Here is a 27,771-nt window from a genome sequence, read left to right as displayed (position 1 = left end):
TTGTTATCTGTACACAATTTGTAAAGAGTAGTCATGGATTTATAACAGATGATGAAAGTTCCTTTTAAGTCCTGTCTTATTTAGGTGATTAAAAGAATAAAAATACATGTCACTGCACGAGGAAAGCATTAATGATTTTTCTTGCACAGCTTGGTTGAATATACAATGCTACATGCTTTTTAGCTACATATTATCTGGAATCTTCGTTAGTAGCATATGGAATTATAATTATATATACAGGGTGTCTCAAAAATATTGGTACAAACGTTTAGGGGAGGTAGGTAACATCTAAAGGAATGTGAATTGCATAGGAATCCATAACTGGAAACTTCACTGTAAGTCGGTACACGGCACTGTTCATCAGTTCGCGAGAGGGGAAATTTCTGGTTTACTCATTCAAGCAGCAGTAGTCACTGCACGAAGAGCATGCATCGATATACGAACTGTGAGCTGGCAGACATGCACCTAGTGTATGGATTAGCAGAGGGCAATGGATGAGCCGCTCAATTTTGTTTGCACGTGTGCATCAAAATTTGTGCGATTATTAGTTATTTAGAGGTAACTGGAGTAGTGCAGGCAGACCACGTTCGACGCGAACTCCCGCCATGGACGTGCGCCTCCGTAGCCAGGTGGGAAGGAGCAGCAGTGCGTAGCACACGCTTCTTGATTAGACCGGGGTTCGAGCCCGTTACCACCAAATATGGAGGATGCGGAAAGGTCAGGGAATGACCACCACATATCCCGGAGCAATATGGCCTTAGTTGCTAATGCTCCAAAATAACAAACAAACCCGCCATGGAAGGAAGTGTGTTGAATGCCGTCCAGAATAATCCTACTACCAGCACACGTGCCGCTGCTTCTGCCTTAGGAGTGTCTCGTTGCAGTGTACAGCGTGTCTGGCACGATGATTCCTTACACCCCTTTCATCTCCAAAGGGTCCAGTTACTGCTCCTCCAAGATCATCGGGCCGACCGGGCTAGTCAGGTGGGTAAAGTGCCTGCCTGGTAACCCAAAGGTCGCGGGTTCGATTCCCGCCTCGGGCTTGGATCAAAGTACTGCAAAAACCTTGGGAGGTGCATTATGGCCACAGAAGCCTATGCGCCAACAACTACAAAAAAAAAAAAAAAAAAAAAAAAATCCAAGATCATCCTGCACTTGTGGCTTTTGCGCAGTGGTTTCTCCAAGAAAGTGTTCAAGACTTGAATTTTACAGCTTATGTTTTGGTCACGGATGAGGCTTATTTCACTCGGGAAGGCTTATTCAATCAGCACAATGTTCATGTGTGGGCTCACGACAACCCACACGGTGTGCGCCCCCATGCGGCACAACATCGCTTCACAATAAATGTGTGGGCAGGTATGGTCGGGGCGCCTCCGTAGCCAGGTGGGAAGGAGCAGCAGTGCATAGCACACGCTTCTTGATTAGATCGGGGTTCAAGGCTGTCACCACCAAATACAGAAGATGCGGAAAGGTCAGGGAATGACCACCGCATATCCCGGAGCAATATGGCCTTAGTTGCTAATGCTCCTAAAAAAAAAAACTAAACCAAACCGGTATGGTCGGTGACTGCTTAGTCGGCCCATACCTGTTACCAACCCGCATGAACTCCGCTAAATATCGGATCTTTCTTGAACAAGTTCTACCAGGGTTACTTGACGATGTTCCAGCAAATGTGAGATACAACATTTGGTTTCAACATGATGGGGGGCCTGCCCATTATGGAAGGTGTGTTCGTGACCATTTGAACAGGCGTTTTGGGCATTGATGGATTGGCCGTGGTGGACCCGTTGCCTGGCCCCCACGCTCACCTGATTTATCGAGCCTTGATTTCTTTCTGTGAGGGGCCCTCAAATCTATCGTGTATAAATTGCCTGTGGAGACAGAAATGGATTTCGTGGTGAGACTCGTCTGTGCTGCTGCAACTGTTAAAGAAACTCCAGGTGTGTTCGACCGTGTCCGCCAATCCATGTTGCGTCGGTGTCACGCATGCATCGCATCTCATGGTGGAACCTTCGAGCATCTGTTGTAACATCACAAAATGCATCCATCTCGTACTCCATTGTTAATATTATGTCAAATAAATGTTTGCCACTAATTACTGTCTTGTATCATTTCTGCTTCTTGTGCCTCTGCTACTACTTTCCCGTGACATTTCCGGTTATGGGTTTCTACGCAATTCACATTCCTTTAGATGTTACCTACCTCCCCTAAACATTTGTACCAATATTTTTGAGACACCCTGTATACTGTTTGATCACATTATTTAATACATATTAAATGATATTAGATCACATTAGTTAATACATATTAAATTTGTCAAAAAAACTAAAAAAAATTACAGCACTCACTGAATCGTGAAGTTATGCTGTAATGGCCAAGTTGTCTTCAACTTGGCCTTTACAGCATAACTTCAAAGACTAGGTTGAAGCTTTCAAGATTCCCTTCAACCCTTCCACCATAAACAGAAATGGGGAGGGGGAGGGAAATGTGTCTGTGTACTCCTGTTGGATACACCTATTCCTCTTTTTGTGGTTCTCTTGCTCCTTTTGTTCTTTCCATCCTCTCCATGCTTCTTTCTTAAGTTCTGTTTACTGAAAAAAACCTCAGATAGTAAACCATTTGAAAGATAAAATTGTAACAGAATATAGAAAAACAAAAGTGTCATAAGATGACTCTTAGCTTAAGTGGAAAAATAATATGAAAAAGATTACAAGAAATAGATCTTGATACAAAGTAGCTTTACAACTTCAAACCTTTTAACTGTTATTTATTTATGATAATACAGGAGCATAGTGTTCCAAATTAAGGAGTTATACGAAGTTTTTAATGGGCTACTTATTTTCAGTATGGACATCATTAGTTGTTCAACAAACATCCCACCAAAACTGAAGCTCCTAAACTTTCTGCAGTGTTTCAGTAGCGATCCTGGCTTTCAGAATTCATCCACATTCCTTGGTTATGAGGACTAGTAGAATACATCTTTCACAAAATGATAATGACCATGGTGGCTAATGAATGGGGACCTTCATGACCAGTACACCAATCTGGAAAGTTCTGATTCAGGCAGTATCTTGCCTCTTGCTTCTAATGAAGTAGTGTGCCATCCTGCTGGAAAATTAATCATCCATTAGGGTCATCATCATTGATTTGTAATAGCAGAAAGTTCACGAGCATAGAGAAACTCTTGTTGGTTTTTTTCACTAAAAAGGTCAGTAAATTTTCAATAAAGCCAATCCACAGACACCTTGATTTTTGGTGCTAGAACAAATATTCTAAACAGTTATATGGCTTTTCTGTTCTCCACACATGAATCTTGCCATTGAAAGAAATGCATTCATCACATCTCATATCAGTTGAAAACGATTTACTCAAAAAAGTCATTTTCATCTTCAAGCCATCATGTCCACATAGAATGTTTTATGTTTCATTTTGTCTTCATCAGCAGTTTCTTTCAGCGTTTGATATATCAGTAAGGATTCAGTTACAAACATTTCAAGATATTTGATTTGGCATACCCAGTTCACAGTTTTCAGTTCATCCTTTGTTGATTTTGTGGTGTTTTGAGAAATGCTAGGCTCACCATCTACATGGTTTCATCACTCATGCTGCATGCCTGTTTTTCTTTGCGATGGTAACAGAGTATCATTTGCACATGAAACTTCTTTGCCATTCATGCATAGCACATCTGTCAGGAGTGCAAAATAGTCCCTGCTTGTATTGCTGACTTGTTTTCCAAAACACATGCTATGCTTTTTTTCTGCTATTATTTTTTAGCTCCTATTTTTGGGTGGCTGTCTTTAGTGAATTCTGCCATGTTTCTGATAAAACAGTGCATCTGGGGGAACACAGGCACAACTGTCAACTGAGCAAAATGACTCCGGTCTTGAGTATCTTCCTGTGCTAATATTTTTTTTGTTCAGTTCACATTAAATGTAAGCTGCTTTCACAGTACAAAGTTGTAAAATTACTTTGTAATAACCCTCTATTGTAAGTACATTAGAACTTCAACATTGCTACTATGGCAGTTGTCTTTGATTTGTTTATATAAATTGTAGGCTTAATTTTTTCCCAGAAATTAAAAACTCTAAATAGCACAACTTCTATTTTTAGGTAGTCATGCACTCCCTGAAAGTTTTTTAGGTAGTCATGTGCTTCCTGAATATATATAATTAATAATAATAGGTTGTAGTCATAAAACAGGATGTCTAAAAAAGAACAAATAATACATAATATTGGTTTATGGATCTGGGACACAGCTAGTAAAAGCAGAAATGTCCAGCAACCACAATGAAATATTGACAAATAGATTAAATAATTGTTATAGGTAATGGTGCTGACCTCATTGTAGCCTGTCAGGTGTAGCTACAATTGAAAAAATTAAAAAGTGTCCGAAAAATAAAAACAGGTTACATAAAATTTAAATAAAATTAATAAATAGTACTTAAAGCTGTAGATCCTAAGATTTTAACTACGTCATCAAGGGCCAGCAGCCAAAACCAAAGGAAACACAGCAATAAGCAAGGCCTCTGTTTCTGTTATGATGTATATGTAGCAGACAGAAAAAGTGAGCAGACGTATACATCACAGCCGACCCAACAGAGACCAAAAAGGAAAGGAATGAAGAACAAAACCAGTATATTGAAATAAATAAAAAGTAAAATGCAAAATTATGCTAAAATTAAAACCAATTATTTCCAGTTAAAGAAAGATTGAATGAAAAGCAAACAGCCTTACCAGAATTTTAACAAAGAAAGTGTAATTTCAAAAAGATAGAAAATAGTCAGGATATAACACTTACTGTCGTTCCTGGCAGGAGACGATGATAAGGGAAGCAAACACAACAAGGCTGTAATGGAGACCAAAGAAGTTAGTCAATAGTTCCCAGCGAATTTATAACAGTTAAAACAACCCTGAGTATGGGGGGGGGGGTGTAAATTGGTCAAAGTAAACCTTGCCAGTGTGATGGGGAAGTTGGCAATTAAACAAATGAGGCAAATAGACCAGCAAAGGGGAGAAATCAAAGTAGAGTGGAAAAGACTCTAAACTTTGTAGAAGGAAAAAAGGAGCGATAGCAGAAAAATAGTATCTTGAATATTGCTCCTGGTCAATCTAATCGTGCATGAGATATAAGATGCAGTGATTAATTAAGAACAACAAAAAAGTAATTGGAAGAAGGGGAATATAGTAATGCTCAGGCAATCCAGGGTTGCGTAACCCATATCAAAAGTAGGTCCTGGAGTCCTATGTCCAGGGACTTACTTTTGGTAAAGGTTACGCAACCCCAGACTCATCAAGGGCTGTAGCTAAAATCTTAGGATCTACGGCTTTAAGTACCATTTATTAATTTTATGTAATTTACATTTATTAATAATTATGTAAATGTATAACATTAGACTTGTTTCTTTAGATTGTAATTTTCAGGAAATACATGTGAAGGGAGGTTGTTCCAGCAAATGGAAGTTGAAGGAATAAATGTGTAAGAAGAAAAGTTGGTTCTGAGTTTGATAGTAAAAGGATGCTGACTAGTTGCATGTGTTCAGACTGATTTAGAGGAGAAAGGAGGAATTATAGAACCCAATTCAGAAGAACAGTATCCTTGGAAGTATTTATAGAAGAGGCATGCAGCAGAAACAAATATCTATGAGACAGAGTGGAGAGACTTTGTAAGAGTGGGTCAATAATTAACTTAACTGCCCTCTTTAAATTGGAGTCTAGAAGCCTGAGAGAGGTAATGGGGGCACCTTCCCAGATGTGGGAACAATATTCCATGGCAGATATCAGATTTGTATAGAGTGAGTAGCTGTTTAGAAGAAAAGTAATGCTGAGCTGAGAGCAAAAGAGAAAACCCAGTTTTTTGGATGCAGAGGAAGCAATAGATCTTGTCTAGAAGTCTTGAGTGTTGTCTAAGATAAGCATAGGAGCTGAAGAATCCTTATTGTGAGATATAAGACAGAACTGAGTTTTAGCAGGATTGAAATTTATCTTTGTCCCACTGGAATTACCTGGAGATCAGCATTTAAGGAATTGGTAGTGGACATTCAAGAAGTTGATGCTGTTTGTGCAGAGCAAGGGTTCTCAAAATGGAATGTGGAATGCAATGTGCTATCATCAGCAAAACTATGGATGGGATTTTCAATCAGTGGAAGAAGATCATTAATATACAAGAGGTAAAGGGTGGAGAAAGAACTGAACCTTGGGGGAACAGTAGCATTAGTGGAGAAGTTACACAGAGAGCCATCTACAAAAATTCAGAATGTCTTCAAAAATAGCATGTCATTACTTTTCATTTAAAATAAGGCTTTAATAAATTGAGAACTGCCTTGTCATTGTATTGTGAATTTGTAAGATGATATTTAGTTATGTCAGTCAAAAATCTGATGGCTGTTAGAATATATAGGTCCTAAATTTACCAAGTTTATTTCATGTTATAGCAGTAAGAGTGTCCATTTACTGTAACGTCTTATGGTATGTTTTCCGCTGTATTAAATACTTGAAGTTTTAAAAATGAAACTGCTCATGAAAATGTATGAAATTTTCAGGTTATGTTTAATGGGCATACTGGTCGTAAAGTTAATGCTCAAATCTTTTTGGGACCAACTTATTACCAGAGGTTAAAACATATGGTGGATGACAAGATACATTCTAGAGCACGTGGTCCAGTTCAGATTCTTGTAAGGCAGCCAATGGAAGGGAGGGCTCGGTAAGTATTTGTAGATCCTTTAATAAGAATAATAATTATCATGTATCATTATTCTGTATTAGTGACAAATGTTCATTACATTAAAATACAATGATTTAATTTATATTACTGGTTTATAAGCATTAACTGAGTGATGGACAGTCACTTATTAGGAACAAAACATTTGTAGGGTTGTGTTATTTGACTTCCAGCATTAATAATGCTTATCTTGCAACCTTAGTCCATATAAAAATAACTGTTGGTCATCATATGGATCACAGAACAGCCATGACCTTAATGATAGCTATAATATATACAGTAAAGTTGTCCTTTCAGGATTAATAAAATTTTCTTACAAAAGTATCTCCATGAGTTTACACTCATCTAATATAGAAATTCCACAAATTTTGTTGAGTTCTCAATAGCTATGCATTTCAGGTTCCTCAATTGTTTGAATAGAATATCTGATGGAATGCAGTCTTTAAATGGTGATGAATTCAACTATCATAAAGATAGTTATAGAGCCCCTCATAAAGATAGTTAAGTATGAACAGTAATTTAATTTTGCATGTTTATAAGAAATAAATACTTATTGCTCTCAGCAGAGTATGTAAGAGTGCAGTACACATTAGGAATAGAGCCCTCCATCTCCTTCTGTTCACAGCATGATGACATTATTTTGTTTCAGAGGACAGTGTTTTTTTTCTGTTACATCTAAATGCTGGTGAGTATTTTGGTAAGTGAGATAGCTGATAATTACTACTCTCATATTCAGAGTTAAAGGGGGAAAAAGTGACTTATTAGTCATATAAATAGAAATATAACTTATCTCAGAGAACTAGTGACACTACATCAAAATATGCTAATTATTCTTGAAACATAACACAAAACCAGTAGTACATGATATGATACATAATAGTACATAACCAGTAAGAACATAAGTAACCAATATGGCTTAGAACCAAAGGTTAAAGTCATACCATTCTACTAGTTACCTATATTCTCAAAAGCTTACAACTGCAGTACACAATTACAGTTAATTTTGCTTTGGATGCATCAACTGAGAACTTTAATATTGCATTTGAAGACTATTAGGATATCTGGGTAACCATATTAATTGTCAGGTAAGTAGATATACACTGCCCTCCAAAAAAGTATCTAAACACACATTGGTTAGATATCGATGTCATTGCCACTTATTTGAAAAGCTTGTTGTCTCCCTGGCAGTTGTGACACACTCCTCTCCTGGGCAGACTATCCACCAATGAATATTAGACTCTAGCAATTATAGTGCTGTATTCCTCCTGTAGATTAGTGACCAGTTGAGCTACCGACGTGGAACACTGTCTGACCAGTGTTCCAGTACTAGAGAGGGCGCTGAATCTCTTTAAAAGTTACAGCTGACAGTTACAGGCTCCGCAAAAACGATAAGTGTTTGCCTTTTATTTACATGATTGTTATTTTATATTGTACTTAATACATAGTCATATAGTTATAGTTACGCTGGTTATTTTTTATTTTTAATTTAGATAGAGTTTTTGTGGATTTTACTTACAATAGGTAAAACCGTTATTTCGTTCCATTTTGTAGACATTGTTTTTGGATATAGTGGTAGGGAATTCAAATTTTTTAATTGAGGTAGCTAGGTAGCTCTAACGCATAATTATATAGTAATACACTTCACTGTTTCTATTTAATAGTTTCTATTCAAATACTATTGATATTTAATTTATTGATTTTATTAATTTAAACTACCATGCCCCAGACTAGAGCAGCAAAGCAACGGGCACAAAGTGGCAGGAGTGCTGTGAATCGGGGGAGAACTGAGGGGGGCAATTCTCCAACGCATCACAGCCTAAAAAAATGTGCAACTTGTGAAATGTTTGCCGAACTCTCTGGAACGGAACATGATATTGCCATGGGGGATGTCTTTGTGTGTGCGCGATGTAAGGAGTGTAAGGAAATCAGGCGACAACTCAGCGTTGTTATGGGCCTATATGAGAGTTTGAAGTACAGGGTGGATGCCCTTGAAAGATCTAAATTGAGGGGCCCATCAGGCTCTCAGCTGCCCACCTCAACGCAGAGCTCACTCCTGGGCATCAGGCAACACGGCGGCAATCTCCAAAGCAGAATGCGCTGGTCCCAAAGGAACTAGTAGTTGTTGGTGACTCTATTGTCAGGGAGACGGGGAATATATTTTGTAAAAAGGATAGGTGGAACAGGACCAGGGTGTGTCTGCCAGGGGCAAAGGTTGATGACGTTGTAGAGCGGATATCATCTTTCAAGGGCACAAAAGGTGATATAGTTGTACACGTTGGTACTAATGATATTAAGAGTAGGAGACCGGCGGAATTACTCAACAAGTACAGGTCACTGTTGAAAAAAAGCCGTGAAATAGGGTTGAATTTGAAAGTGTCTGCAATTCTGCCCAGACACGATAGGAGGGAGTACATGATGAGAGCCTTGTCGATCAATTCGGCCCTGGAAAGATTGTGCAAGGCTCAAGGGGTAGAATTTTTTTCAGCCTGGACTGTATTTGTTAACAGGAGAGATTGCTTCTACAGGGATGGTATACACTTAAATAGAAAGGGTGCAAGAATATTTGCTGATGCTATCGAGGCAGTGTTAGGTGGGTCGGAAAACTGCTAGTTTGGGGGGATACAAAGACTAATAGTTTAACAGTAACCGCAGGCAGAGGTGAAGGTGAGTCTTGCACAACTTCTATTAGAATAAGAAGCGACCTGGAGCGAGGGGTGTTGGGGGTTTCAGGGACGGATGGCAGTCATCATGGAATAGTTGGGTATATGGGATGTGTTAGGGTAACAGGGAATAGGCATAGGAGCATGTATGCTTGCATGTATACCAATGCTAGAAGTATAGTAAATAAATTTGATGAATTTGAAGTGTTGGTCAAGACATCAAAGGCGGATATTGTTGGGATAGCAGAGACGTGGTGTCACAAAGATATAAGGAATGCAGAACTGGAATTTGGGGAGTACAATGTGTACAGAAAGGATAGACAGGACAGAAAGGGAGGGGGTGTTATGCTGTTAATTAAGAAAAACATAAAATCAAAGGAAGTGCACCCAGTTAATATAGATGAACAGTGCTCTGTTGAGTCAGTTTGGTGTGAGATAAGCACTGCGAAAGGAAAAATAAGAGTAGGAGTGTGTTATAGGCCTAATGACTTGAATGAGTACAATGAACAATTGTACAGAGAAATAGAGTGGGCCAGTAAATCAGAATGTCTTATAATGGGGGATTTTAACTTCCCAGATATTGAGTGGAACTTGTGGGTTGGTCACTCACACACTAGTCAGACTTTTGTGGAGTTATTGGATGATTGTTTTCTGCAGCAGCATGTTCGAGAGGCAACCAGAGAAAGTAACACTCTTGATCTGGTTATCAGCAGTGATCACAGTGTGCTGAAGTGGGATTTACTCAAAGAGGTAACTACCGTCAGGGGTAAAGGAAAGGGTTTTTGCTTCCGTAAAGGGGAGTACAGTGGTCTCAGACAGTTTTTAAATTCTGTACAGTGGGATCAACTGACGATGTTACAAACAGTAAATTCTAAGTGGGAAGCATTCAAAGAATTAATCGTGGAAGCTACTAGACTTTATATACCGATTAAGAAATATCGTTCAAGGTTTAGGCCTAAATGGTTATCAAATGAACTAATGAGACTCGTGACAGAGAAGAAAAATGCATGGGATGCATATAAATTATCAGGTGACGCAGAAGCCTGTGGCAGATATAAGCTAGTCTGTAATCAGGTCACAAAGGAGGTTCGGCAGGCGAAGGCGGATTACGAGAAATCTTTGGCAAAAGATGCTAAGAAAAACAGCAAGGATTTCTTTACTTATATAAACTCTAAAAGGAAGGGGATGAATATGATTGGTCCACTTGACATCGATGGTTCGACTGTTGATGATCCTGCTCAGATAGCAAACAAACTGAATGAGTATTTTGCATCTACATTCACACGTGAGGAATTATTACAATTTGAAAATGGAAGAAGGTTATCAAATTGTAGCAGTGTGCTTAATGATTTTGTAATAACTGAGAGCAAAGTGGAGGAGAAATTGTTAAAGTTAAACATAAGAAAGGCACCTGGGGTGGATGGGATCTATCCAGTTATTTTAAAGGAGGCGGCAAAGCAACTAAGCAAACCCTTAGCCATAATTATGAGAGCATCCTTGGACTCAGGGCAGGTTCCCACGGACTGGAGATGTGCAAATGTGTCCCCAATTCACAAAGGTGGATCGAAGGGTGACACGAGTAATTACAGACCAGTTAGTTTAACTTCTGTTCCGGGTAAAATAATGGAGTCGCTGGTTAAAGATGCATTGCAGGATCATCTAGACAAGACTGCAGCAATAATTCAAACACAGCATGGGTTTGTTAAGGGAAAGTCTTGTCTGACAAATTTGATTGGTTATTATGTGGTCACAAAGGAACTGGATGCAAAAAATAATTTTGATATCATATACTTGGATTTCAGGAAAGCTTTTGACACTGTTGCGCATGGAAGACTATTGTACAAATTGGAGCAGAATGGTATTAAGGTTAAGTTGCTACAATGGATAAAAGGATGGTTAAGTGGGAGAAGACAGAGGGTGGTAATCAATGGGTGCTGCTCTTCGTGGACTAATGTTATTAGTGGAGTCCTACAGGGTTCGGTGTTGGGTCCACTGTTTTGTGTATTTATCAATGATATTGATAAAGGTATATCAGGCTTAATGTCGAAGTTTGCAGATGACACAAAGGTTGGCAGGGTTGTTAATGACAGTAATGGCAGTGTGCTACTGCAACAGGATCTAGATAATTTGGGCAGATGGGCTAAGAAGTGGCAACTGAAGTTCAACCTTGACAAATGCAAAGTACTGCATATGGGTAGAAGTAACCCCAGAGAAACGTACCAACTGTGTGGTACTACACTTAAGGTGGTAGAAAATGAAAAAGACCTGGGAGTAATTGTGCAGTCAGATATGAAGTTTTCTGAGCAGTGCAGACAGGCTGCTAGGGCGGGTCATGGGGTTTTGTCAATGATATATAGGAATTTTGCTAGCAGGGAAAAGGAGGTGATTGTCCCTCTGTATAAGGCAATGGTCAGGCCACGCCTTGAGTACTGCGTACAGGTCTGGAGGCCTCATTTTAGGAAGGATGTAGATTTGTTTGAGCATGTACAGAGAAGAGCAACACGATTGGTGAGGGGAATGAAGGGATTCTCTTACCAAGAGAGGCTTAAGTTCTGCAAATTGCAGTGGCTGGAGACTAGGCACCTGCGCGGTGATCTGATTGAGGTCTATAAGGCCTTGAATGGGTTGAGCACGCTGAATTCTGATGGGATCCTTCCACTTGTTCAGATTACCAACCTACGGGGACATAAGTTCAAATTAAGAAAGGACAGATGTAGAATAGATGTGCGGAAATTTGCCTTTAGCCAGCGGGTGGTTAATTGCTGGAACAAACTTCCATCTGTCGTTGTAGAAGTTGATAGGTTAAATAAATTTAAGGAGGAACTGGACAGGCATTTGGAGGGAATGGTGTGTGTTTTTTTTTTTTTTTTGGCTGATGCTGCATAAGCTCCTACACTTGCTTTCTTGCATCATGTGCCACTACTACTACTACTACTACTACCATCATCTAATATAGGGCTCAGTGAAACTCTGCACCTGGCTATTCCAAATGTTTTACATTTTCATGAACCATTCTTGAGCAGCACCAGCAGTAGGGCATGGAGCATTATCCTGTTGAAAAAACATGGTTCTGTTCCAAAGAACTGCCATATTGTAAGGAACATGGAATTGTTCAAAATGTTAAGAGAGGTGGCATTTCATGGTTCTCTGTGCAACCACCAAGGGTCCTAAGCTGTACCATGAGAAATAGTCCCATATCATAACTCCATCTTCTCCAAACTTCTCTGTTGGCACAATATACACTGGCATGAGACATTATCCAAATATTCTTCACACCTACAACTATCCATCTAATTGTAATATGGTGTAGTAAGTTCATCACTCTGCAGAACTAATTTCCACTTTGATTTGCTGCTCTGGAACAGTTACAGTGTTTGTTGCACCATGCAAGGCGAGACACTGCTGATTGTGTTAGTGATGTTGACTTATGCACTATCACTTTCCCACGAAAACCGAGGCTGTGGAGCTCCACAGCCTCGGTTTTCATGGGAGAGTGATAGTGCATAACTGGCATGAGATACACTGGTATCTCATGAGATATACATTGGCATGAGATACACTGGTATCTCATGCCAATGTATATTGTGCAGACCCCAACCTTTTGATGCCTTAGCCCCCTGGTTGATGTTTTGCAGGAATATCTGACAAGGTTACCATATTACTCTTCTGAGTGTGCACTGGTGATGTGATGTGATGTAAAGTGAGGTGAGCTTCTGTTCTCTTCCTGTGCATTACTGGACAGTGGTGATACCATTCACACTTCCATCTGTTTAGACTAAATCCAGAGGTCATTAACCTCTGGATTTAGTATAAATTACTCTGTTTCTTCCACTTCACTTTTTTTTTAGACAAAGTCAGTAAAATTTAACAAAACTTTGCTATAGTTCAATTCAGTTACAGTAAGAGGCAATGTGAAAACAGAATGAGTATTTTACATACTCATGTTAATATGCATAGTAATAACATTGTATTTTTGTAGTGTTAAAAGGATGCAAAGAACAGATAAATGCGTAGCTTATGGTTGATTCTTTGTTCTGGTTGTCATTATGAAACTTGCTCATAATAGTGTATTGAATAAGTTTGTTCTGTTATTATTTCGATTAATCAATATGTATTTTAAATTACTTCTGTGCTAATTGAGTGGATTTTTATAGGGATGGTGGCCTCCGTTTTGGAGAAATGGAGCGTGACTGCCAAATTGCTCACGGTGCTGCACAGTTTTTGCGTGAACGCTTATTTGAAGTTTCTGATCCTTATCGGGTGCACGTATGCAACTTGTGTGGGATTATTGCCATTGCTAACTTGAGGAATAATACATTTGAATGTAAAGGTTGCAGAAATAAAACTCAGGTGAGTTATGAATGTGTTTAATATCTTTGTTCACTGTGAATTTTGTATATATAGCAAAGTAAAAGGCTATGAAAGTCATGTGTATTAATTATAATTTTATGCTTGCTAAACCAGAAATATATTTTGAGAGTCAGTTTTGTGTAGTTTACAAGATATGAAAATTATGCCATATATATATATATATATAGCCGCAACATTGATGAAGACAGTTATTTTAGTCCCATCTTTCATAATAGGAGCATATATCACCATTTTTGTAAAAGTCTCTCTCGTCATTGTTTCTCAGATTTTTGTAATGGTTTTCTTTCAAAGGATCACAAAGATAACAGGATGGGACATTGGCCCATCCTGTTATCTTTGTGATCCTTTGAATGTGTTTAATCCATGTGATCAGATGAATTTCTGGATGTTGGTTTGACAAAAAAAATATCAGCATAGGATTTTAACCCACCCTTCTGGGACCTGTGTATGTAAATTTATATTTTGTGTGCATGCTTTGGGGAGTATGCTTTCTAAGGTAATTTTATATATGATTCAAATAAGGGATCCATTAATGTTTTAAAATCTTCCAGCATTATGATTATCAATTATTTGTATTTCCAACTAATAATAGATAGTTTTAATAGATGGTGGCATTAAAATCGCTTTGCAAATTAAAGGAGGAAATCATGTGTCTTGCTGTCCAATTTAGGCATAAAAAAGCCAAAATTCTCTGGAATTTACAATTTTTAAATTGGTGAACATAATTAAGTTTAGGGCAAAACCTTCCACTAATTGATTGATAAATAAATAGATACAGAAATAGAAATAAATAGAGGATATGACTGCATTAAAAAAATAACCACTACCACCACTTTTTTATCACACCATACCTTTTTTTTTACAAAATTTTAAAAAAAATTTCTGATTCAATTTTTGGCAGTAATTTTGCTCTAACATTGGGCAATCAGGTCAAAATAAGAAAGGGAGAAAAAAAAAAAAAACACATCTAAAAGCATTTAGATACAAAGTTTTCATTTTTACAGAACTTCAAAATTTGAGGGGGAAGAAAACTTTATGCCACATAATTTTCTTAATTTTCTGTCATCGAAAATTCACTGTAAGGGACCACCTGTACATGTGGCAAACTTACTTGTTAAAGGGTTAAATAGAATGAGTTCTTTAGGAATGAAATAAAGATGACTGAAAATTAACAAAGTTAACAAGATTCTCCTTATGATATTCCACTCATTGCTTGTCTGACCGATTCAATGGATTAGGGATCAGGCAGCAATCTACTTGATAGGAGTTCAAGAAATTTGTAGAACTGTTCAGCAATTCAGTAGTAGTAGTAGTAGTTTCTGAATAGCTAAGAAAGGGTTGGACTGAGTCAAAGACTGATGTAAGATTGAGGAAGATGACACACATACTGTTTTGAATTCCAGCTAGAGAAAATCCTATGCTTGTCTGAAGGCAAGTAATAGGCAAATTATTCAAAAAATTTAAAAAGCTGTTTGACTCAATGTATAAGGCATGTTTGGAGGTTTGTCATAGAATGTGTGTACAGTAAGTTTGTGTAGCTCAACTGGTCACTATGCTTAATGATTTTGTAATAACTGAGAGCAAAGTGGAGGATAAATTGTTGAAGTTAAACATAAAAGCACCTGGGGTGGATGTGATCTATCCAGTTATATTAAAGGAGGTGGCAGAGGAAGTAAGCAAACCCTTAGCCATAATTATGAGAGCATCCTTGGACTCGGGGGAGGTCCCCACGGACTGGAGATGTGCAAATGTATCCCCAATTCACAAAGGGGGATCGAAGGGTGACACAAGTAATTACAGACCAGTTAGTTTAACTTCTGTTCTGGGTAAAATAATGGATGCACTGGTTAAAGATGCATTGCAGGATCATCTAAACAAGACTGCAGCAATAATTCAGACACAGCATGGGTTTGTTAAGGGAAAGTCTTGTCTGACAAACTTGATTGGATATTATGATGTGGTTGCAAAGGAACTGGATGCAAAAATTAATTTTGATATCTTATACTTAGATTTCAGGAAAGCTTTTGACACTGTTGTGCATGGAAGACTACTGTACAAATTGGAGCAGGATGGTATTAAGGGTGAATTGCTACAATGGATAAAAGGATGATTGAGTGGGAGAACACAGAGGGTGGTAATCAATGGGCACTGCTCTTCGTGGACTAATGTTATTAGTGGAGTCCTACAGTGTTTGGTGTTGGGTCCACTGTTGTTTTGTATATTTATCAATGATATTGATGAAGGTATATCAGGCTTAGTGTCGAAGTTTGCAGATGATACAAAAGGTTGGCAGGGTTGTTAATGACAGTAATGGTAGTGTACTATTGCAACAGGATCTAGAAAATTTGGGAAGATGGGCGGAGAAATGGCAACTGAAGTTTAACATTGACAAATGCAAAGTACTGCATATGGGTAGAAGTAACCCCAGAGGAATGTACCAACTGTGTGTTATTATACTTAAGGTGGTAGAAAATGAAAAAGATCTGGGAGTAATTGTGCAGTCAGATATGAAGTTTTCTGCGCAATGCAGACAGGCTGCCAGGGCAGGTAATGGGGTTTTGTCAGTGATATATAGGAATTTTGCTAACAGGGAAAAGGAGGTGATTGTTCCTCTGTATAAGGCAATGGTCAGGTCACGCCTTGAGTACTGTGTACAGGTCTGGAGGCCTCATTTTAGGAAGGATGTAGATTTTCTTGTGTGCACAGAGAAGGGCAACAAGATTGGTGAGGGAAATGAAGGTATCCTCCTACCAAGAGAGGCTTAAGTTCTGCAAATTGCAGCAGCTGGAGACTAGGCACTAGCGAGGTGATCTGATTGAGGTGTATAAGGCCTTGAATGGGTTGAGCACGCTGAATTCTTCCACTTGTTCAGATTATGAACCTGAGGGGGCATAAATTGAAATTGAGGAAAGACAGATGTAGAATAGATGTGCGGGAATTTGCCTTTAGCCAGCGGGTGGTTAATTGCTTTAACAAACATCCATCTGTCATTGTGGAAGTTGATAGGTTAAATAAACTTAAGGAGGAACTGGACAAACATTTAGAGGGAATGGTTGTGTGCATTTTTTTTTTTTTTTTTGGGTGATGCTGCATAAGCTCATATGCTTGCATCACATGTCACTACTACTATTTTGCATGATGAATAGAGAACCAGTGATGTCACTGAATTGGGAAATGTTGGTTTGGCCCTCACTTGACATTGCAATTCATCTTATAGTTGTTCCGTAGGAATCAGATCGGATGTCTGCACCTGATTCCAACTTTGTTATATCCCTATCCATGATCTGCTCATTTCTTCAATGCATTTGAAAATTGGAGGAGATGGCACTTATTTTGAGGATATCACTTTGGGTACAGGGGTGTATCATATTTTATAGCTGATCCATATTTCTGTTATTAGGTTGTCAGAGACTTGAGTTTCACACTGAGGTTGGAAAAACAAATGAAAAAGTTTGGCACTTAAAGGCAAAGGAAGAAATATAAACTCCCAGTGAAGCCACGGTGGCATGTCATTGATAATTTTGATTATACTTCCTCAGAAAATGAGGTGACAGCAAAGTGTTTACAGTCAGTCCTCGTATAACACGTGTTTGCACTACACGAATTCGTTCATACACGATTTATAAATAGGGGAGCGATATTGTATATAACACGAACCGAATTTGCTTATGCACGATTCGCCTTTGTGTTTACAAGAAATGGCAGTCGGACCGGAATCACCCCAACTGAATGAAACACGATAGGAATGAAGAGAAGATTCTGAAAATGTATTTGTTTTTTATATCAGTGAAGGAGAAACATATTTCACCATAATAACGTAAAATTCCAGCTATCGGTATTATCGCAAATGCAATTAGATAGAGTTTACTACCAGCTTATAACAGATTCCACTAGCAGGAATGCAACTGGAAATTGTTTTTATTGTTTTATGGTAGTAACCCCCAGAAATGTGCTTTACTAAAATGTGAGCTAGTGAGGTAGAGTTGTCTCTGCCTTTACGGTGTTGTTTATTCAGTTGCTACACGCGCACAGCTTTGCTTATGTGTGTCAAGCGTGCCTCCTCATTTTGTAATTGTGCTTTATTCCCTAAAAATGAGTAAAATACTTAAAAGGTGTGAAAAGGAAGCGTCCTGGTGAAGACACTACAGATTCAGAGAGAAAAAGAAAAGCAATATTGATAAACAGAGGCGAACTGGGTCAAAAATTCTTACCCGCAAAAATTTGTAGTGGCCTCATACTAGCGTTTATGGCCAAAATCACACTGGCCTCTGACCCCCCCGTGGTTTCCCTGTTAAGGCTTATGGCCAGTCCGCCTCTGTCGATAGAGAAAAAATATGAAATTGTGAACCGCTTTGAACAAAATGAAAGACCATGTGATATTGCACGTGCTACAGGCCTAAATGAGGCAACGCCGAGAATTACAAAGGATGCAGAGAAAATAAAAACAACTTTCATAGCAGGAATAACTCAGTGTAATTAAAATCCATTAGATTAAGACACAAAGAATTGGAAGAGATGGAACGGCTGTCATCTGTTTGGCTAGAAAATCAAACAAAAAACAAGTTTGCTTACGATAGAAGCAAAAGCATTAGCAACATTTTATTACGTAATAAAATACTTACGTATTTCATTACGATAATTTGTTTTGATTACAAATGTGTGTTCAATCTTGAGTGATTGGCACCTAATCCTATTTTTCCCATAGGGCCTGTTGTTTATATTGCACAAGGGTTTCTAGGAACACAACTATCATGCTATACGAGGACTGACTATCATTTTCTGGTTTCTTCAGAGTTCTGGCATGCTGTAAAACCAACCAGGATTCCTAGCTAGAAGTAGAGTCAAACTTGTGCACTTGGTCAAAACAGGCCATTCAGGTCAATCAAGTTCTTGATCTAGTTTCTGCTAGTATTAGAGATCACCTTGCTTATTTTGGCATTCTGTGATCCCAAAATGATGAAATTAATGAGCACTTCCTCCTTAAGCTTCTCTTTACAGAAGCCTTTGTATAGGATAAAGTTTTACAGAAATTTGAAAACTTTGCAGATAACCTCTTCTAAATATTAATTTATTCTGAATCAATTGCCCATCATTAAAGTAAAATTATATTAATAGTAGACAAGTGCAATATCCTCATCATATTTCAAAACTGTTTTTTTTTTTTTTTTTACTAATTAAAAGTCTTTACTATTAGTTTGAAACACGGATAAGAGGCTATGGCAGTATGTGCTATAAAAATTAAGACAATTCATACATAAAAGTATGTGTTATATGAAATGACCCCACCATAAACATGAATCAGTGTATGTACTCACCAGATCACATACACTGATTCATGAAATTTGTAGGTCAACATGTGCACTTCTGAATGGATTAAATTACCCTCTGGTTAGGAGCCATTGCTAGAGAATAGGTGTTGGACATTGCATTTTTTGCAATTGATACTAGCCCAGTAGTCATCCAGAAGGCAGTGTAAATTGAGTGTGCTATTAAGAATGTACCATGAATAAGGTTCAGTGTATGTATGCCTTGCTTTATATATGCTTCAAAGCATTTATAAAACAAAGTTAAGGCCCTGAGTTAGCCTGGTTAGAACCTCAAAGAACCGCCTTGCACCTCCTTTAGGCATAGTTAGTTTTGCCCATTTGGATTTTGAAAGCTTTGTGGTTAGAGGAGAAAGTAGCAGATTTGCTGCATTTCAACATTTCTAGTTGGGGGGGAAGAGTAAATACAGATAAGAGAGTGTGGGCAATCATAATCTATGAAAATCTTCGACTAGGCTATGGTGATTTGAAATCAAATTAGAAAATAGCATTGTTGAGAGGCTAATATCGTCTTGTGCAATTAAATCAAGCAGAGTTTCCTCAGCTAGACACTGGGATGGCATTTAAATTGCATTTATGGTTAAGATTACCATTTTTAAAAGAAAGGATAGAAGACTGGCTTCAGAACTTTCAATAATATTGGAGCAGATTTGATTATAGTGACACTATTGTGATAAAAAACTGTATTTCCTCTTCCTTGCTTCAAGGATGTTAGTCAGTTTGCTGTCAGAGAAGAGAGATATAGATCATTTTTCCCATTCAATTACAATTAGAAAATGGTACACCTCCGTAAGCAGATTGATTGGTTTGGCAAGTTTGTGTTTATATTTTTGCAGTAGTAAGTAAAGGCTAATGGTATTGGTTTGCCTTTTGTTAAGTGATGGGGTATAGAGATCAGATTGCAAAGTAATAGTTGGAATAAATATGTCACATAGAAGTGAGAAAAGTGCATAACCATGCTACTGACTATGATGGTATCTTGATTGGGCAGCACTTTTCCTACTCTAGTTGATGAATATTACTGAGCTGTTTTCTGCAATGGAGGAAAAATTCTTTTGAATAGCATAACATGTTAAAGGTACAAGAGTGTAAATTTCCATTCTTCCAGTGTGTTTGCTTTGGTTTAGTTGCTGTTGTTGATGGGAGGAATTTTATTTGCATCACAACCAAGAGAAATGTTGCTATTTCCTGGAAATCCGGGTATTTCATACAGTAAAACAGGAAAAACTCCCCCACAAAAAAAAATTCGTAGAATGTGCGGCTTGCCTTAGCACTTAACAAAAATAATTACATATCACTATTAATAAATGTTTTTATTTGACCAATAGTGGCTTAAACAAAGTTAATATATCTTTAGTGCTCCCTAAAATTTTGAGTCTTGTTAGTTAAGAAAAAAAAAAAAAAAAAAATTAAGAAAAGGAATTTTTTTTTTTTTTTGCTGGTCTTCTGAAAAGTGGCCTGAAAGAATGATTTCTTCGAGATACTGTATGGGAAGTGAGCCAGTTTTCCTTAAGTAATTCACTGCACTTAACCCGTGAAAATGCATCTCAGGGTAGAATATTCCAGAGCAGTTTTTTCCTTCCTCCCTCTACTAATTTAAACAAAATCTCTGAATGACATCACTGCTAGTTTAAGAATTCAATTATTGTGTTTCTATTTGATTTGCATCATTGTTTTGTTGTTGAAGTTTGGCCATAAAAAAAAAAAAAAAAAAAAAAAAAACAATTTTCTTAAGCCTGTTCTTGCATATAAAGTGTTGAACAAGATTCAGTTGCTAGCTTGTTTAATCCTAGCATATCCAAGTAACAGTACTTACTTGCTTCAGATGGTGTTTAGAATTGCTGGCATCCTATCATCAAATTGTTTGGCTTTTTCGATTTTTGTTTCTTTAAAGTTTTGCTTGCTGACAGTGAAGATATCACCCAAATGTGGGTTTTTTTTTAACACATCAGAAAAAGCATGACTGGAGTATGGTAGAGAGAGTTTTAATTCAAAAAAAAATTTTAATTTAACTAAGGAGAAAAACAACAGTATGGATTATTCAGTTGTGTTCATAATAGATTTAAAATGGATAGCATCAAAAAGTGAACAATTTTAAATTATTTCCTGCCAGTTGTAAGGTTACAAAATGGCATACTTTATCCAATTATCAGTTCTTAGTTACTTAAGGATGTTAAGAAACTAGAGTTCATCCAAAGTTCCAAGAAATGAAAGAAATTAAATGTACTGGCAATAATCCCAAAAATTGCAGAGAGGAGTATATTTCTCCTCTCTGCTATTGCTTTGTAACTTTGAATTTTACAGTGATAGTGATTGAAGATATTGTCAAAGAAATTTAAGTAACTTTATGTTAAAATCATTCTGCTTTCACAATTTTTGAAGTGTCTAAGGTACTAGTAATTACCAGTACATCACACAGTAGGATTTGGTTGCTGTTGACCTAGGAGCATTCATCCAATCTCTGATGGCTTTTGTGTAGTTGAGAAAACAGCATTTCATTTTTGTCAAACCATGTGTGGTTTTTCCTTTTTATTTTCAAATTGGAGCACTACTCATGATTCTGAATGTGGAAATTAAATGACTGTTTTTCAAGTTTCGATGAAAATTTTTTAGTATTAGTATAATATGGATAAATTTTACTTACAGTACCTCTCCATCTAATAAGTCGTGCTTCACAAATAACTTGACTGTGCATTCAAATTTTGATTACGGACTTTTAAAAAAAAAATTGCTATTGAGTTTTTTGTAAGGAATAAAGGCAGTTTATATTTGTTAATTTGACTTGCAGTTTTTTTTTTTTTTTGCTCCATAAGTTTAATTCATTAATGATAAGTATCAATAATTAATAAAATATAATTTCCTTAAAAGTAGTGAAATATCTGTTTAACATAGCGAGTTTCGCAAATTATGAACTTCGTAATTTCTTGGAGCATAGAAAAACAGATGAAAATAGTTTTTCTGATTATATTATGCCATACTGTTCTATGAATAATTCTTGTTAATATTGTTTATTAAGAGTAGCACTTCAAGAATTAAATATTGGCTTCTACTGGGATATAACTAATCATTTTTAATGTATGCATTTTTATTATTAATTCATAAAGATGGTTCAGTAGCACTTTTTAAGAATTAAACATTAATGCTGACATGACCTTAACAGATGAATAATCTGATCATTTAAATAAAATTTTTTTGATGATTATCAGTTAGTTACTTAAGGATGTTTCATTTTTCTCCCCCAGATTTCTCAAGTACGATTACCCTATGCGTGCAAGTTATTGATCCAGGAATTGATGTCAATGTGTATATCGCCTCGGCTGATGGTTACTTGAATAGTCATATACCGTACATTTTATATTTATCAGGGTGTTGCAGTTGAATAAAGTGATGTTCCCATGGTTTCCTGTTTGTAAACAATTTTACATAGTGGTATCTGCTTCCTATTTAATTTTAATTAGTATACTTTTTATGCCATATTCTTTATTTAGCTATACTAAGGAGAAAAACAATTAGTAGCTTAAGGCCATTTACTAGGTTTCCTTCTCCTTACTTGCCTGTGCATATCTTACCCTCTCACCCACGTAATTCGTGGTACTGGTTGCAAGCATCAAAGCAAGCAGGCATTGCTATTCTTAATCCAACATATGAAATGAAACATGAAGGAGAAAGTGTTGAATGGCTGCCATTCCCCCTCCCCTGTAGTAGTTGCAGTTTTGCTGATTCTTCTATGAAACAGTATACTGAAAGTATACTGTTTCTTCCGGAAAAGTAAAGTTGCAACTAGTGACACTGTTTATTGGCTAATTTCCTAAGGTAACTCATTTAAATAGAATGTGGTTTAAAGAAACAGTAGGTGGTAAAGTGATTAAGAATGTCTTGAATTAATCTAAATATTAAGGAGATACCACTGTTTATATATCTTAATAGGTAGGAAACTCTGGGTGTTCATTTTATTCTGTTGCGCATTGTTTAAGTGTGTGTCTGGAAATGAATACAGGGTTCTGCGACAAGGAGGTTTCTAAACCCCTGCTGTATAATGTTCCAGAGGAAGATACTGTAATAATTTCTAATGTAAATAATTCATCTGATTAAAAAGGTGTATCTTTGATACTAAATGGATATTATGTTAATGCTCCATTAAAATACACACTGTCCTTTTACACAAATCATTGTAATACATAATAAATGAAGAGTGGCAAAGTTCATACAGCTTGATCCCAACTAGTTGTTTTGCTCCATCTTATCTTGCTCTCAAAGCTCTGCTCTCTGTACACTGTTCGTTTTGAAACATTATATTAAGATCTAAATCCACAAGCAGTGTTAGGAAGCAGAGAAAGCTTTCTTTTTTGCTTTCAGGATAGCTTGTGCTTGGCACATCAGGGCCTTAAGATGCTACTGCACCAGTGACATCTAAACAAACCAAACTAAATCAGGCTCTCAGGATACTGCTAGTGTGAATGGCAAAACCTTTGTGTTCACAGAAAACTAATCAAAATATATCAAGAAGGCCATTTAAAAGTCATGAAAATTGCGCCAATAAGAATGTTTAATAATTATAGCAGCAGTCACAGTAATGAGAGAGTTCTGAGATTAAGTTAATCTGAACACATGAATGGAAAAGACCAGACATGAAATTAGTGCATTAATAGTGTTGTACTGAGCAAGTATACAAGTTACTTAATGCAGATTTCTTGAGAAAGTTAAGATGTTTTGGCCTTTTTGATACTTGCTTGCAAAGACTCATCTTGTCTTGCTGCCTATCCTGAAGAAGTTGTCACCTCACCATAATGGCAATACAACTGTGGATTAAAAAAAAAAAAATGTAGCAGGGCTAGTTCTAGAGTTAGCTACAAGCCTTATTTTCATTGTGTGGGATCATTTCAGTTAAAGGATAGCTAGGAAAGATACTTCTTTTCTGTATTCTAAGGCAAAATTAATATTAATGTCCTTGCCATTTGAAGGATATGGAATGCATCCACAACTTGGATTAGATGGGTCAGCAGTGGATTCACCCATGCAGCTTTTTTCAAAAGCCAATTGTCCTTGGAATTGAAGAAAGCCTGTCTGATTAGATGTAGGGTGTCCCTTGTCTGTATATTGAGATTACTTGCCTGCAAGGCTAGGTTGGTTTTGGTAAGCCTTTAGACCAGTGATTCTCAAGACTTTTTCTGGTGGCAGCAAAAATGGCCACGAGATTTAGTTGGTGACTGTGCAATTCTTTTTATTAAGACACTTATTTCATGAATTTAATCATGAAAAATGCGTAGATTTTGGGTTGTACTTTCACCCTCTTCCTGGTAAACAAAAAGGGGTTTTAATTTTATATCCCCCGCAGCGTTACCACCAACAATAAAGTCAACTGATCCTTTGCCACTTTGAAACCTGACATGTTTTTTTCTTCTTTCAATATGAAACTTCTTTTAGGCATTCGTTTCCAAAAAAGTCCTGCTTCATCTATGTTAAAAACTTCTTGAGAAGTATAACACATACCTCTCTTCAATAATTTTAATAAGTTCTTTTTTGAAAGTTTCGGTTCCTTGATCTGCACTTGCAGCTTCACCCTTGATTTTAAATCTATTCAACCAGCCCTTACTAGTTTTAAATGGTTCCACATTTTTTTCTTTTTTAGGAGTTTTCTTCAGATCATCATTTGGCTAATCTCTCTCTTTTTTTTTTTATTTATAATATTTAACTTAACTGAATTCAATAAAATTAAAGTCTCTCTATTTCAATCATAGCCATTACCAATTTAGTTGCTTGTAGTGGAACAGCTGTCTAAAATTAATTCTTTATTTTTTATAATTGTTCTTATAGTTAAACTTGCCAGTCCTAAATTATGGCACACATCCGCTTGTCATTGACTGGAATCGATTCGCTTCAAAATGTCTAATTTAATTTTAAAATTCAGTTTTTTTCTTACATTTATAGTCTTAATACTGCATTCAGAGGTTGTTGCTTTTTCATTCTTATCCACCATTATTAACTTTTTGAAAATGTCACTGCGCTGGTATTTAACTTAACTGAATTCAATAAAATTAAAGTCTCTCTATTTCAATCATAGCCATTACCAATTTAGTTGCTTGTAGTGGAACAGCTGTCTAAAATTAATTCTTTATTTTTTATAATTGTTCTTATAGTTAAACTTGCCAGTCCTAAATTATGGCACACATCCGCTTGTCATTGACTGGAATCGATTCGCTTCAAAATGTCTAATTTAATTTTAAAATTCAGTTTTTTTCTTACATTTATAGTCTTAATACTGCATTCAGAGGTTGTTGCTTTTTCATTCTTATCCACCATTATTAACTTTTTGAAAATGTCACTGCGCTGGTTGCATTAATTATGATTCGAGTAAACTGTCTGTTACGCATGATGTCTAATACTGTACTGAGTGATGACTAGACTTCTGATAAATCCATATAACGCAAATATTACAAGCAGTAATATACTTGATCATTTTTTTAAAATATTGATCTCGGAATACGTAAGAAGTCACTGTACTGCAATTAAATTAGCGTGCGAGAAAATTTCACTGAGCGTGGGAAATATTTTAATGCTGTTTTGCTATTCATTTTCAAGCTATCAACTCCATCAAATGAAATGATTTCATTAAATATGCCAAAAATGCAATCTGTAAAAGAGCGTTATAGTGATTTATGACAGCATAATAGTCAGATACGGGTTATAATATAAGAACGGTGTTATAGCGAACTGCATTATAACGAGGGCCTGCTGTATTTAAAATAAATCTAGTATGTTCATTAAAATGACAATACTCGGGATGAACAATCATGTCTCATACCATTGAATATCACTTTTATAAAAGTCTATATATTTTATTGTATTCTAAGAGAATACAATAAAAAATTAATTTTTTTTTAATGTTGAAATTTAAAAAAATAAATTTTGATATTTATGAAAATCGTGAGATGGCTGTATTTGAGAACCACTGTTTTAGACTAAAGTGGCATTCAGTGCAAATCCTTTAATTTCTCTGTAGAATCTATTTAAGTGTGAGAGAGAGAGAGAGAGAGAGAGAATACCCATTTAGTTTTCACTACCAAGTACAGTATATCCTTGTTAATTCAATATCAGCTTATACAAATGAAATGATTTCAAAGTTGCTACCATTCCCCTGATAAATTATATGCATCTTAGGACAGATTATTCAAAATAACTACAATGAAATTTAAGTCTAAATTTTACATTTCTATTCATTTTCCCCGAGAACCGTGGGCATAATCATGGATAACTTATATAAACTAACTCTCATTACAGATGCACATGTAAACTATTTTGTTTATGCTGTGGGAAAAGGAAAATAAATAAATAAAATAAACTGATCACTAACAACAAAACAGTTGGTGTGAGAGAGAGATACGGGAGGAACCTTTTCCACACTGGAGGACTTAGAACATTAAAAATTCTTCTCATGGATTTAATCACAATGTTAAAAAAACAAAACAAAACCATTCCAATATCACAATTTATATTTTGTGGTTCCAGCATGATGGGGCTCCCCCCACATTACACCAATGACATCCGCCAACACCTTCAAAACAAGGTATGTGAAAAGCAGTTGCTAATATACATTAGCAACTGCTTTTTTTCTTTATTATGTATAATTCTATATACCTTCTAAAGAGGAGTATCCATATTTAGGAACATTATTTGCTGTTTATTACTTGTAATTCATGGAAGAAGAAATTTTTTTTCCCTTAATGCTCTTATCACTTATTAAATAAACTTCATACCATGGGGTAAAACTAGTTTTGGTAATCAGTTTTTATTTTGCCAAGTGAGTACATATACATCTAGCACTGAAAATAGTAGCAGAAATCAGAAGCTCAAGAGGATAAAGAAAGTATTATGAAACATAGACTCATTTTAACAAGAGTGATATTAAATAACTTAGTAAGTGAAAATAACAAAGAACAACTTAAAGGGTTCATTTTCATTGATCAAGTCTAGTTGGGTTAGGAGTGTTCTAACCCAACCCAATCAATGAAGATGAATCCTTCATTAAATTTAATGATGTTCAGTATAAAAAAAAAACATGAAACAACACTTTTACTGCTGCCTATTTCTGATGACCTTTTTGACTATGGATTGAGTCAATCTGGATTTAGGATGGCATAGACATTTTTGGGCTTTCATCTCACTATGGCTCAATTAGATGCTGGTGAAGGTTGCTTGACAGAAATATCCAACTTTTCTTCCATCAAATCAGAAAATGGTTTTAGAGTGAAGTGGTTTATCCTCCAAGGTAATAAAACACTCCAATGACACACATGTGCATCACGGTGTAGTTAACATGTTAAGAGATTCTTGAGAGGATTGTTCTAGGATTCTTGCAAGCACTGATGTGGATAATGTTAGGAGGAACAGCAACAAGTCACTTACTCCCAATAGCAATTTATTCTGATTGAGGTTTTATGGGCTAAAAATAGGAAGTATTATACGTTAGCACTATGTTAATGAAAAAGTAATAATTTATGAAATCTGTTTGATGGCTTACATAATATCTTGGAGTACATAAGTCAGACTTTGTGGGCTTTAAATATTGTTGAATATGAAGGGGAGGGGACTTGAGTTGTTAGGATTTGTGTGCTTGATTTCTCTGCTTGTCTTTCATTTTGGTACCTAGCTGTTTGGAGGAGTCATACTAAAGTTTTTAGAGTAACAATTAAATCTGATA

At 36.5% G+C, this 27,771-nt stretch overlaps 1 protein-coding gene across 1 annotated transcript in view; it reads left to right on the top strand.

The window, feature by feature from the left end:
* Positions 1 to 23,188, top strand: part of Polr2B (RNA polymerase II subunit RpII140) — a 125,654-nt gene extending 102,466 nt beyond the window's left edge. The window contains exons 20-22 of the mRNA XM_090371167.1: positions 6,540 to 6,700; positions 13,533 to 13,728; positions 22,316 to 23,188. Of these exons, the coding sequence (XP_090227293.1) occupies positions 6,540 to 6,700; positions 13,533 to 13,728; positions 22,316 to 22,405 (447 nt within the window). The 3' untranslated portion in view covers positions 22,406 to 23,188. The remainder of the gene's footprint in view (positions 1 to 6,539; positions 6,701 to 13,532; positions 13,729 to 22,315) is intronic.
* Positions 23,189 to 27,771: the final 4,583 nt, after the last annotated feature.

This window comes from Mastigoproctus giganteus, chromosome 4 (genome assembly GCF_048544385.1).
Source record: "Mastigoproctus giganteus isolate SK-2022 chromosome 4, ASM4854438v1, whole genome shotgun sequence".
In the NCBI taxonomy this organism is placed as follows: domain Eukaryota; kingdom Metazoa; phylum Arthropoda; class Arachnida; order Uropygi; family Thelyphonidae; genus Mastigoproctus; species Mastigoproctus giganteus.
This window is presented reverse-complemented; position numbering and strand designations above follow the sequence as displayed.